Genomic DNA, 13,538 nt, shown 5'->3' on the forward strand with positions numbered 1-13,538 from the left:
AATTTGGCCAATCATTTACAGTAGACGACAGAACTGTATACTGTATGGGCACGATACGCACTGATTGGCAAAATGGAGGCAGTTCTCAACGCCGGACACACACGCGCAACGGGGGCGTGGCACCTTGCCCTAGTCTCGCTCTCAAATCTATGCAGGGATATTTTACATTCTGTAGTTTCTCTGTTCATCCTCACAATGGAAACACACCCTGACCTGTCTCGCTCATTATTATGAAATCTAATTGGTGTTACAGGCTCATGTGCAACTTTAGCCAACTCCACTCATGGATGAATGGTCTGCTGCTTTATCCTTGGGCATGTTTCCCTGACCTCAATGACACTAATAAAAGCCTGTCTCTCTCAGTTAATAAGGTAAACAAAGACAGACTAACCAGGCATTACATCTAAGACCATGACTGCCGCCATCCTGTCAATCAAATCAAATCAAATTGTATTGGCCACATGCGCCGAATACAACAGGTGTAGACATTACAGTGAAATGCTTACTTACAGCCCTTAACCAACAATGCATTAATTTTTTTATAAAAAAAATAGTAAAATAAAACAACAACAAAAAAGTGTTGAGAAAAAAAGAGCAGAAGTAAAATAAAATAACAGTAGGGAGGCTATATATACAGGGGGGTACCGGTGCAGAGTCAATGTGCGGGGGCACCGGCTAGTTGAGGTAGTTGAGGTAATATGTACATGTGGGTAGAGTTAAAGTGACTATGCATAAATAATTAACAGAGTAGCAGCAGCGTAAAAATATGGGGTGGGGGTAGGGGGGGTGGGTAGTGCAAATAGTTCGGGTAGCCGTGATTAGCTGTTCAGGAGTCTTATGGCTTGGGGGTAGAAGCTGTTGAGAAGTCTTTTGGACCTAGACTTGGCACTCCGGTACCGCTTGCCGTGCGGTAGCAGAGAGAACAGTCTATGACTAGGGTGGCTGGAGTCTTTGACAATTTTGAGGGCCTTCCTCTGACACCGCCTGGTATAGAGGTCCTGGATGGCAGGAAGCTTGGCCCCAGTGATGCACTGGGCCGTACGCACTACCCTCTGTAGTGCCTTGCGGTCGGAGGCCGAGCAGTTGCCATAGCAGGCGGTGATGCAACCAGTCAGGATGCTCTCGATGGTGCAGCTGTAGAATTTTTTGAGGATCTGAGGACCCATGCCAAATCTTTTCAGTCTCCTGAGGGGGAATAGGCTTTGTCGTGCCCTCTTCATGACTGTCTTGGTGTGTTTGGACCATGATAGTTCATTGGTGATGTGGACACCAAGGAACTTGAAGCACTCAACCTGTTCCACTACAGCCCCGTCGATGGAGTCCACAATCATCTCCTTTGTCTTGGTCACGTTGAGGGAGAGGTTGCTATCCTGGCACCACACGGCCAGGTCTCTGACCTCCTCCCTATAGGCTGTCTCATTGTTGTCGGTGATCAGGCCTACCACTGTTGTGTCATCGGCAAACTTAATGATGGCGTTGGAATCGTGGCTGGCCATGCAGTCATGGGTGAACAGGGAGTACAGGAGGGGACTGAGCACGCACCCCTGAGGGGCCCCCGTGTTGAGGATCAGTGTGGCGGATGTGTTGTTACCTACCCTTACCACCTGGGGGCGGCCCGTCAGGAAGTCCAGGATCCAGTTGCAGAGGGAGGTGTTTAGTCCCAGGATCCTTAGCTTAGTGATGAGCTTTGAGGGCACTATGGTGTTGAATGCTGAGCTGTAGTCAATGAATAGCATTCTCACGTAGGTGTTCCTCTTGTCCAGGTGGGAAAGGGCAGTGTGGAGTGCAATAGAGATTGCATCATCTGTGGATCTGTTGCGGCGGTATGCAAATTGGAGTGGGTCTAGGGTTTCTGGGATAATGGTGTTGATGTGAGCCATGACCAGCCTTTCAAAGCACTTCATGGCTACAGACGTCAGTGCTACGGGTCGGTAGTCATTTAGGCAGGTTATCTTAGTGTCCTTGGGCACGGGGACTATGGTGGTCTGCTTGAAACATGTTGGTATTACAGACTCAGTCAGGGACATGTTGAAAATGTCAGTGAAGACACTTGCCAGTTGGTCAGCACATGCTCGGAGTACACGTCCTGGTAATCCGTCTGGCCCTACAGCCTTGTGAATGTTGACCTGCTTAAAAGTCTTACTCACATTGGCTACGGAGAGCGTGATCACATAGTCATCCAGAACAGCTGGTGCTCTCATGCATGCTTCAGTGTTGCTTGCCTCGAAGCGAGCATAGAAGTGGTTTAGCTCGTCTGGAAGTCTTGTGTCACTGGGCAGCTCGCGGCTGTGCTTCCCTTTGTAGTCTGTAATAGTTTTCAAGCAATTCACTTGCTGTGCTGTAATGTAGTGCTTTCTATCAAATTAAGAGATTACGGGTCTCATTTGATTTGGTGAATATATAATCCCTGGCAGATGAACCCAGTGTTGGACCAGTCAAATCTAAAGGGCCTTTCACCTATAGGCAAACTGTTGCTGTTTATTCATAGGCTTATGCCAGTCACCCTCTGACTTTGGTTTTAGGTTTAGGACTATATGATCCATGGACTATGATCTAATATCTCTGTTTTTAAATCGCTTCATCAAATGAGGCTGGTGGTCAGAGATAGAGGACAGGCTCATTGTAATGGCTGGAATGGAATCAAACACATATCTTACCTCTGATTTCGAAAGGGAATCTCAGGACATGATAGTAACCAGACGTTTTATGAGTTACTGTAGATTTGCACAGGCCTGAGATCCAGATCAGTATAGTGCTTTTACTTGAAGTATATACATGTCATGAATTAATATGAAATATCTTTCAACTAAAAATCAGATTATTCATGTTTAGTAAAACGCATATGAACAAACATGTGATAAGACATGTGCATTGGCCTGTTCAATTGACAATGTTTGAATAGTTCCAAGGTATGACCCATATACAAAACAATGCATTTCTTGTTCATCTTTTTATTTAAGAGTAGCATCCAACTGTTAATTATCAAAGATACATCAAACTACACAGTAACTCTATTCAACTGAATCAATAAATACTGTACCCTGGCCCAAACCTGCAACAGATCAGATTTTTACATTATATTCCTACATAACAAGCTACTTTTTCTGCAGTTATCCATTTCCCAGAACCGGACAGTAACACACTATAACAGTCTAGGTAGGCTAATGGTACTATTCAGAATGACAATTAAGCAATAATCCATAATGATATGTTCTTTAAATATATACAAATACATTTCCAAGAAATCATTCAAATCTAAATATTTTATCAAACAAGAGCTACAACCTAGACTAAAATGTTGTACCACATACAGGTCCTGCTCTAAAATGTGTAAATATTGTCATTCTAACAGTGGCATTACACTTGGCGTTGCTGTTACAGTAACTGAGTGTAGTCACTGTAGTAACTGAGTAGGTGTTCTTCTGCAGTCAGAGAGAGAAGGGAGGGGAATTGAGGCCCAGGTGGCACACCTGCATCTTGGAATATTGCTGTGGTCTGACAGATACTTAATTCAGTAGATTAGATCATAATTCTGTGATCCTCTGCTGGCCTCGGATTGGATATTATGTCATTCAGCGCGCACGCCATCTCGTTCAACATCTAGACTAACTCAAGGAGTGAGGATACCACACAATTTACACCATGATAACAGAACATAAATGTTTTACAGTTTGCATATTGCTTGCTAATTCAGTTCAGTAATTTAAGAATTTGATATGGATCCCAGAATTCATTGCCGTTACCCATTGAGCCGGACAGTCGGTAGAGCAACATCAGTAGACTAAAGAAAATTAGCAGCAGCTCTCCCATCACAACTCCACAAGACAGAACAGAAAGTTATGTTAGTCAGCTTACACTCCAGTTAACCCATACATGGTGACAACAAGGACATATACAGTAGAGCCAGATATTGACTAACAAAGACAAAGATGTTTCCATATACACAACACTGCAAATGGTAGTATACATCTGTGAAAAGCGATGCTTTGAGGACTTTTATTACCATAAAATCATTTTATCCATCCCCAGGATACTGTATTTCAGGGGCAGAGAGGGAAGCAGTTTGGATAGGTTTTTGTTTGAGTACCTCTTATGACTCCATTTCCATAAGCAGTGAGACTGTTAGTGTCACACATACACTGTATGTTCCCTAACTCCCAGGGTCAGAGCTGTATCTGTGTGCAGTAGCCCAGGGGCTCTCCAGGTCCAGAGCTGTGCGTTTCCCTGGCAGCGAGAGCCTCCGTCGGCCCTCCGAGGGGTCTGACTGGGCCAATCCTGTCCCTGGCCCGGACTCTGAGAAGTTCCCATGGTTGACCAGGCTTAAGGGCTCAGGATCTGTATGGATGGACAAGCCCATGGCGTGATGATCTGGGTGGATGCTGTTGCCAAGAGGCTGAGTCTCGGGGAGAGTGTCTAGGGCTGGGGTTGGCTCCAGGACTGGGGTAGGCTCCAGAAGACATAGCTCCACTGCACTGTGGAGAGACTCACAGGACTTGGAAAGGCTGTAGTCAAAATCTGTGTTGACCAAGAACTGAGGTAGAGAACAAGAGTGAGAGGTGAGAAGAATCAGATCTACAGTACACAACTACAGAATAACCTCTGAGTGAACATGTAAAACGTCAAAGTGGGATGATTGGTTGATATACAGTAGGCTAGATAAGACAGACTGAGCAGTTGTTTCCTATGGATCCAGACTAGTGGTGACGGTCCTAACTAGCTGATTACCTAAATCCAGAGGGGGTTAGACCAGACCACCCAGTGGGCTTAGTGGACTTCCATCCAACATTCAAATGCTATTGTTATCTTTAATCCAATGCTTTCACACGAAAACAAATTCTCTCAAACAAATGTGCTGCTATCAAACTGATGACATGACCTCAACTGCACTTTGTGACATTACGATCGACAAAGAATGTCAGTAAATCAGTAAATCAACTGTGCTAAATCAATAACCAGGTTAAATCTATACTGAACAAAAATAAAAAACGCAACATGCAACAATTTCAAAGATTTTACTGAGTTACAGTTCATTTAAGGAAATCAGTCAATTGAAATAAATTAGGCCGTAATCTATGGATTTCACATGACTGGGCAATGACGCAGCCATGGGTGCGCCTACTTGGCAGCCAGGCCCACCCACTGGGGAGCCAGGCCCAACCAATTAGAATGAGTTTCCTCACGAAAGGGCATTATTACAGACAGAATACCCCCCATTTGCTTGGATGGTGTGCCCAGTTGCAAAATGTGGTATACATACAGTACCTGTGAGAGGGAGGCCAGGGTCTCTGAGTCTGCAGGTCTCGGGGTGAGGGATGGGGACGGTTCAGGGACGGAGGACACTGTGCTGTAGGCCGGGGGCACCAGCACCATCTGTCTCTGGAGCAGCTGCATGATGGCCCTGATGTCTGTGGACATCCGTGACTCCATCCTGAGGGACCACAGTAGAATAGTCAGACTACAACCATAGCTAAAGTTCCATAGGTCACAACAGTAAATGGTTATTTGGGTAATCTCATTATCCCTCAGTTAAAGGGAGACAGCCTCCCAAAACCAAAGGTTTGGGAAGTCATTGGTTGCATCCCAAATGGAACCCTACATACTGTAGGGCTCTGGTCAAATTACTGCACTATGGCCTCTGGTCAAAAGTAGTGCACTAAATATGGAATAGTGTGCCATTTGGGACACAAGCAAGAATAAAAATCAACCCAAGCGTTCACCCAACATTGACCCAACATTCTCCGACCTGTTGAGCTGTCTCTGCAGCAGGTCCAGCCTGTTCTCCAGCTCGCTGCACTGCCGTCGGCTAATGTTGCTCAGGACGGCGCGGAGAGGGGGAGGAGGAGGGGAGGGGAGGCAGTGGCAGGGCACCTCCTGATACTGCTGCTGCTCGTGGCTCTCCCCCCAGAAACGGAAGATGTTGGAGACGCCTGAGAAAGCCCCTGATCGAGAGGGAGAACAAGGGAGGTTAGACAGACAGCTAGTCCAGCTCATACAGAATCTCTATCAGAAACATTCAGTATACTGTACTGTTACGTTCCCACAAGACAAACTCAGTCGCTCACAACAAAGGGAACTAACAAAGAAAATCACTTTAACCAAAACGAAACAGGTGGGGTTCTGAAAGACACATGGGGGAGTCCACTGAAAGTTGACTAGCAACAACAACTGGAACCTAAGACACCCACCATGAGTGCCCACTAAATGTCACGACTTCCGCCGAGGCTGCCCCCCTCCTGGTTCGGGCAGGCTTCGGCGTTCGTCGTCACTGTAGTACTAGCTACTGCCGCTCCCATTCTCATCACTCCACTTGTCATGTCTTGTCAATCACACACACCTGGTGGTCATTCCCCTAATTAGTATGTGTATAAGTGTTCCCTCTGTTCCCCTTGTCTTTGTGAGTGATTGTTTTGTTGTGAGAGCGTGTAGCTCGGTTGAGCTACATTTCACTGTGTTATTGCCAAGGTGGATGTTTTCCCTTGTACCGTGGGCCAGCACAGGTGAAACGGTGTCCCTCTAACAAGATGACCAATCAGCACACGTGTAATACAGACTGTCTAACGAGGTGACACCAATCGGTGTGCCCCACGTGCTAACGTCCAACCTTGAAATATTAAATTGAAAAACCAAAGCCTGTAACAGCACTGACATGAATAGCAGCATGCTAGGCTATTATTGCGGTGCATCAAATTGAGAAAAAGAACATCACTGAGATCTAACACAAAGACAAAGGTTTAAAAAAGAGTAGTGCTGATGGAGGCATGGTCTACCTGAGAGAGGATTGCAGGTATTGCCAGTCTTCTGGTTCATCTCATCCTCCACAGCACTGCTGATATTGAGGATGGTGGTCTGACTATGGGGGATCCCCACTAGTGAAGTTGGTTGTACAGGGCTGGTTAACACTGACTCCTCATCTTCACTGGAGTAGGAAGGAGAATAGGCTGAGCTCATCAGGCCCTCAGACTCTGTGTTCTGCCCATCTCCCTGGGCTCTGGAGCTCTGGCCTCTGGCCCTGCGGACATGTCTCTGGGATGGATTGGTCTTCCCTGCATCTGTGAGGAGAGGCATAGAATGCAGAAATAGGGTTTGTCCTTCTGACCAGGGCCCATAGGGTAATGCACTATATAGGGAATAGGGTGCACTTTGGGACGCATCTATAGAGTGGATAGAACAGACTTGTCTAATTGAAGCAAGTGTGATTAATGCAAATTGAATGGCTTTACTAAAATCAAACTGAATTACACATCATGATCTAATCTAGCCATGTGCTACCCAGAGTACTTGACTAACAGGGTACCACACCTCTGTCCAAGCTGCGACTGAGGGACAGTTTTTGTCTGCGAATACGACAGCTGACTCCACAATGATCAGAGTCCTCACTGCTTATTGAGCCAGCTACCGTGGCAGCCTGAAAAAATTATTAAAGTGAGAAGAAATAGAATGATTTATTTAGTTAAATAATTTGAATTCTAATAATCAAACTCAAAGATAAGAGACAGTAAATTCCCCTGAATGTGATGTTTTTAGCAAGGCATTAGAGGCAAAATTATGTAACAAAAAGCCCACTCACATCCCGAAGGTTGAACGTGATCTCCAGGTTCCCCCAGAAATAGTCAGAGAACTCAGGATACATGTCCAGCACCTCCAGCATGTCCTCCCTGTGGATCTTATTGAGGTCACAGTAGGTCAGAGCCCTCACATCTGCATTGGACTTCCCTGGACGGGCATACAAGTTAATGGGCTCTCCAAAGATGTCATTCTTACCTGCAGGGGGGAAAGGAGAGATTGTTTACTGGATGCACAGGAGAAGATACATTGATGATACCATATCTATTTAATATATGCTCAAAATGGATACATTATATGCTTCTGATATTGTGGATATTCAGAGACAATGTGTTATTAATCAATATCTAATTTACTTTTTCTGTGTTAATTTAAAGCGATCTACAAGGTTTCTGAGTGGATGTGCTCTCTCATATTCTTGTGACTAACCCATAGCAACCACTAGATGAGGCTGTTAGACTAAACATTGCGGAGGGCTATGGAGGCATCTCTCAAGGAGTGGAGGAGATTAGAGATACTGGGTTAAAAGCCTCTGCAACAATATACAGTACAGGTTAAAAGCCACTGCAAGTCAAGTCAATTAAAATCAAGGAAATCTTTATTGTGCAATATGGAAATGCAGTTCAGATGATATCCTACCCAGGATGGCCACCACCACATCCCCTCTCAGGATCTCTATGGAGCCACGGGAGATGAAGTAGAGGGCTGAGATGACGTCACCGGCATGGACCAGGGTGTCGCCCGGCGGGGCATGGGTGGTCTTAAACCTCATGGCCAGGGCCCGCAGGCAGCCCTTAGTTGAGCCCTTGAAGGCCTTACAGTTCTGCAGCAGGGTGCGGTTGAGGTGCAGGCAGATATCAGCCTGTAAGCACTCTGGGAAGCCCTTCAGCACCTGGACGACATAGAGGAGTGGAGACACATCAGTTGGTTTGTCTTTGTGTCGACCACTGTGTGTTGCCTTTTTCCTACTTAAATGTGTCCATTTCGCCACACTTACATTACCAAAACAAGTAGCTGTGTGTGTATGCGTGTGTGTGTTCGCACAAGTGTGTGTATGACTCACAGCATTCATATCAATGCCGTTAGTGTAAGACCAGGCATGTTGGAAGTACTCCTCCAGCCGCTGCCTCAGTGGGTTGGGGATCTGGTGGAAGCGGATGAACTCTCGAACCCGCAGCATCTGGGTGTGGTAGCGAGCCGTGCCGGAGTACAGCCGCTGGATGATGGCGGACACGTTACCAAAAATGCTGGCATACATGAGAGCTGTAGACACACAGAGAGAATAGAGAGGACTGAGCATATTCCCCCCAAAATAAGCATGTAATATTATAATCCTAGAAAAACATGAAGATTTTGTGCCTGTAATCAAAATGTAGTGTTTTATATTATTAAATAAGATGCAATAAAATTGACATAATCTTCCCTGGGGAAGAATTGCCTTGGACAGTGGGCACAAGATGTGGCTGTCCAATTGGTCCAATACACATAATCCTTACATTGCACATTACCCATCCATGTGTTGTCAAATTTCCAATCATGTGTTAACAGAAGCATAACGTGTGTATTAAGCAAGACTTATTTGTGTATTGCTGGTTTATAATTGGGACTTACAGCCGATGAGCATTACACAAATAGAGAAGATCTTCTCAGAGTTGGTGTTAGGGGAGACGTTCCCAAAGCCCACGCTGGTCAGACTACTGAAGGTAAAGTAGAGTGCTGTGACATATTTGTCCCTGATGGAGGGACCTGACCCTGGTATAGTCTGATTGTAGGGCTTTCCGAGATGGTCCCCCAGAGAGTCCAACCAGCCAATCCGGGCTGCTCCTGCACGCTCCACGTTACCAATTGCGTACCAGATACAGGCCAGCCAATGAGCAATGAGGGCAAAGGTGCACATGAGGAGGAAGAGGACAGCCGCTCCGTACTCAGAGTATCTATCCAGCTTCCGAGCTACGCGCACCAATCGCAGCAGCCGAGCAGTCTTCAACAGGCCAATCAGGGTTGTTGTCTTAAAGGGTACAGGTAAGAAAGTTGTCCAAGACAGGTCATTCACACATGCAGAACACCCAGCCATACAACCAAGTTATTTTGATTATTATCACTATGTGTCAGTTTAGTTAAGAAAGAAGAAAGTAGAAAGAAGATATTGCAGAGACTCTTAAAACAGACGATCGCAGCAGCAGTTGGATAGTTACAACAATGAGACTTTTAGGGCATTAAAAACCACTACACCCAGGTCTCCTCACCTCTTCTCCAGAGCGGTATATGAGCAGGTCAAAGGGGATAGCCGCCACCATGTCTATGAGGAACCACCCTTTGAAGTAGTGCACGGCAATCCGCTGCGACTGGCTGACCACCTCATCGTTGGTGTTGACGTATGTCGTCCTGAAGTTGATGACGATGTCAACGATGAACATGATGTCCACTATGAGGTCCACCACGTTCAGTGGAGAGCAGTAACCACAGGTCTGCATGGCCGCCTCCTCCTGGTCACTGAGGAGAAAGGCCGCTGAGTAGGGGGTGAAGATGGCTGTGTAGATGACCAGGAGCAGGATGACCCAGTCCCACACCGCCTTGAAGGGGCTATAGTGCAGGATGGTCCATTTATGGATGCGGGGGGTCTGGAGCTTGTACTCTGGTAGGACATCTGGGCCTAGTGAGAGGACCTGGAGAAGGAGAGAGAGGAGATGTGTAAAGAAACTGAAGATCGAAAGGTTGATGATGACCAAGGGAGGAACCTGTCCTCTACACAGGGTGTGAACGTCATCATTTGTTTCATTTTGTGCAATTGTACTTTTTTTTTTAAACTTAAGGCACACATGAGATTCATGTTGTATGAATAGGATGGGAGCCCCCATACATAAACAGTAGATGATTGAGAGTAGCCATTAGGCTTCAACACAAACACAAACCACTTGTTCATTATAGTGCTTGAAACGGTAATGGAGCTAATGAAATTTTTTTATGAAAACTAAATTCCACAATTTGGTCATGGTCTGGTAGGATCTAATTTTCATATGGAAAAATTTATGAACTCACTAACTGTAAGTCACTCTAGATAAGAGTGTCTGCTAAATGACTAAAATGTAAAATGTAAATGTAAATATGATTGATTGTGGCCATTTTAGACTAAACTTCCTGAATATGTTTGAGTAGGAATACAGTATGTTGTGTATGTGTGACTGAGCAACCCTCTCTTTTAGAAAGTCAGTTTCGTGTGTAGTATGGTTTATAAAATCACTATTGTTACATATTAAAATCAAGATAAGAGAGTGTCAGCCCTGTGAGGGCCCTAGTCAGTGTGTAACCAGTGACTGGAGACGAGGAGCAGGTGGATCCTGCCTTTAGGCCACTTTATAAAGAGAATATGACAGATGAAGTCTAAGAACTGTACACACATGTTGACAGCTTCTTATAAATATCAAACCTCCTGCTTGCACCAAAATATGGATGGAAAGAAATTACAAAGATATGACCGTTCTGTGTGCCATACAGTGGGGAAAAAAAGTATTTAGTCAGCCACCAACTGTGCATGTTCTCCCACTTAAAAAGATGAGAGAGGCCTGTAATGCAAATTATGGTGGAAAATAAGTATTTGGTCACCTACAAACAAGCAAGATTTCTGGCTCTCACAGACCTGTAACTTCTTCTTTAAGAGGCTCCTCTGTCCTCCACTCGTTACCTGTATTAATGGCACCTGGTTGAACTTGTTATCAGTATAAAAGACACCTGTCCACAACCTCAAACAGTCACACTCCAAACTCCACTATGGCCAAGACCAAAGAGCTGTCAAAGGACACCAGAAACAAAATTGTAGACCTGCACCAGGCTGGGAAGACTGAATCTGCAATAGGTCAGCAGCTTGGTTTGAAGAAATCAACTGTGGGAGCAATTATTAGGAAATGGAAGACATACAAGACCACTGATAATCTCCCTCGATCTGGGGCTCCACGCAAGATCTCACCCCGTGGGGTCAAAATGATCACAAGAACGGTGAGCAAAAATCCCAGAACCACACGGGGGGACCTAGTGAATGACCTGCAGAGAGCTGGGACCAAAGTAACAAAGCCTACCATCAGTAACACACTACGCTGCCAGGGACTCAAATCCTGCAGTGCAAGACGTGTCCCCCTGTGTGGCTTAAGCCAGTACATGTCCAGGCCCATCTGAAGTTTGCTAGAGTGCATTTGGATGATCCAGAAGAGGATTGGGAGAATGTCATATGGTCAGCTGAAACCAAAATAGAACTTTTTGGTAAAAACTCAACTCGTCATGTTTGGAGGACAAAGAATGCTGAGTTGCATCCAAAGAACACCATACCTACTGTGAAGCATGGGGGTGGAAACATCATGCTTTGGGGCTGTTTTTCTGCAAAGGGACCAGGACGACTGATCCGTGTAAAGGAAAGAATGAATGGGGCCATGTATCGTGAGATTTTGAGTGAAAACCTCCTTCCATCAGCAAGGGCATTGAAGATGAAACATGGCTGGGTCTTTCAGCATGACAATGATCCCAAACACACCGCCCGGACAACGAAGGAGTGGCTTCGTAAGAAGCATTTCAAGGTCCTGGAGTGGCCTAGCCAGTCTCCAGATCTCAACCCCATAGAAAATCTTTGGAGGGAGTTGAAAGTCCGTGTTGCCCAGCGACAGCCCCAAAACATCACTGCTCTAGAGGAGATCTGCATGGAGGAATGGGCAAAAATACCAGCAACAGTGTGTGAAAACCTTGTGAAGACTTACAGAAAACGTTTGACCTGTGTCATTGCCAACAAAGGGTATATAACAAAGTATTGAGAAACTTTTGTTATTGACCAAATACTTATTTTTCACCATAATTTGCAAATAAATTCATAAAAAATCCTACAATGTGATTTTCTGGAAAAAAAATTCTAATTTTGTCTGTCATAGTTGACGTGTACCTATGATGAAAATTACAGGCCTCTCTCATCTTTTTAAGTGGGAGAACTTGCACAATTGGTGGCTGACTAAATACTTTTTTTCCCCACTGTACATCCTCTGCTACTCCATGTGTTCTTACTTTCACTGGGGTTTTTTCATGCATTTTCAGCTAAAGCACCTTGAATCACGTGACTGGCATTAGCCCTAAGCCTTGTGGCTCTTGTCTATTTGTGTGATGTCAAAAGCAGGTATAGAACATCACATAGTCCTCGCCTCTCCGCAACACAACATAGTGTACAGTACAGTGCATTCCTGTCTGGGCAAAATGAAACAGTGAGACAGTCAGAAAGTGCTTAATACTTCCAATCAAGCATCTGCTGTTCTGTTGTTCCTCTCACCAAACTCTCCCCGGCCTCTCATCCAATCAAGCATCTGCTGTTCTGTTGTTCCTCTCACCAAACTCTCCCCGGCCTCTCAATCACCCATCAAAACCCAATCAGAACTCACTCAAGTATAGCTGAGTGAGTTCCCTCTCTTGGGAACTGCTGGCCAAAGCTCATGATTCCACTGTCTATTACAGAACTGTAAATCCGTCAAGGACCTAACTGCCAAGTGTATTATTCCCCATGATAGAAAGTGATATCAATCATCTCTTTAAAGTATATTAATCCACTGTAGGACTACAGACTGCCTCACAAAGTGTACACATGCAAAAATACTCTGAAAGCCAGAAACACGCAAACATGATTAACTTACATTATAACTAGATATTTATCCTGCTCATTACTTACCAGTCGGATTGAGAAAGTACAGCACATCCGGAACAGGCAGCAAATAGATAGCTAGCAAATTAATTCCATTTTGGACACAGAACACATTTTGGACACATGAACACAGAACATCACATTTTCCCCACCCACAGTAATGAACATAACAGCAGCACTAAGGCTCTTGCTATCAACATTCCAGTTGAGAAGTAAGACCATTTTTTATTGATGTTTCTATTCCTGTATCTGGGCTATGATTACCATACACAACTTCACACAATTGGCGCTTCAAACGCATCCTTTCATG

General features: G+C 45.0%; 1 protein-coding gene across 1 annotated transcript in view; it reads right to left on the bottom strand.

Annotated features, from left to right (window-relative positions):
- Nucleotides 1-4,150: 4,150 nt before the first annotated feature.
- Nucleotides 4,151-13,538, bottom strand: part of LOC311150716 (voltage-gated inwardly rectifying potassium channel KCNH2-like) — a gene marked incomplete at both ends in the record, with an annotated part of 84,653 nt that continues 75,265 nt past the window's right edge. Inside the window, 10 exons of the mRNA XM_084188235.1 lie at nt 4,151-4,531; nt 5,263-5,428; nt 5,744-5,939; nt 6,768-7,049; nt 7,300-7,405; nt 7,568-7,761; nt 8,203-8,455; nt 8,627-8,826; nt 9,175-9,571; nt 9,810-10,229. Of these exons, the coding sequence (XP_084044361.1) occupies nt 4,151-4,531; nt 5,263-5,428; nt 5,744-5,939; nt 6,768-7,049; nt 7,300-7,405; nt 7,568-7,761; nt 8,203-8,455; nt 8,627-8,826; nt 9,175-9,571; nt 9,810-10,229 (2,595 nt within the window). The remainder of the gene's footprint in view (nt 4,532-5,262; nt 5,429-5,743; nt 5,940-6,767; nt 7,050-7,299; nt 7,406-7,567; nt 7,762-8,202; nt 8,456-8,626; nt 8,827-9,174; nt 9,572-9,809; nt 10,230-13,538) is intronic.

The sequence above is a fragment of the Coregonus lavaretus genome (genome assembly GCF_964263955.1).
Source record: "Coregonus lavaretus genome assembly, chromosome: 23".
Lineage (NCBI taxonomy): Eukaryota > Metazoa > Chordata > Actinopteri > Salmoniformes > Salmonidae > Coregonus > Coregonus lavaretus.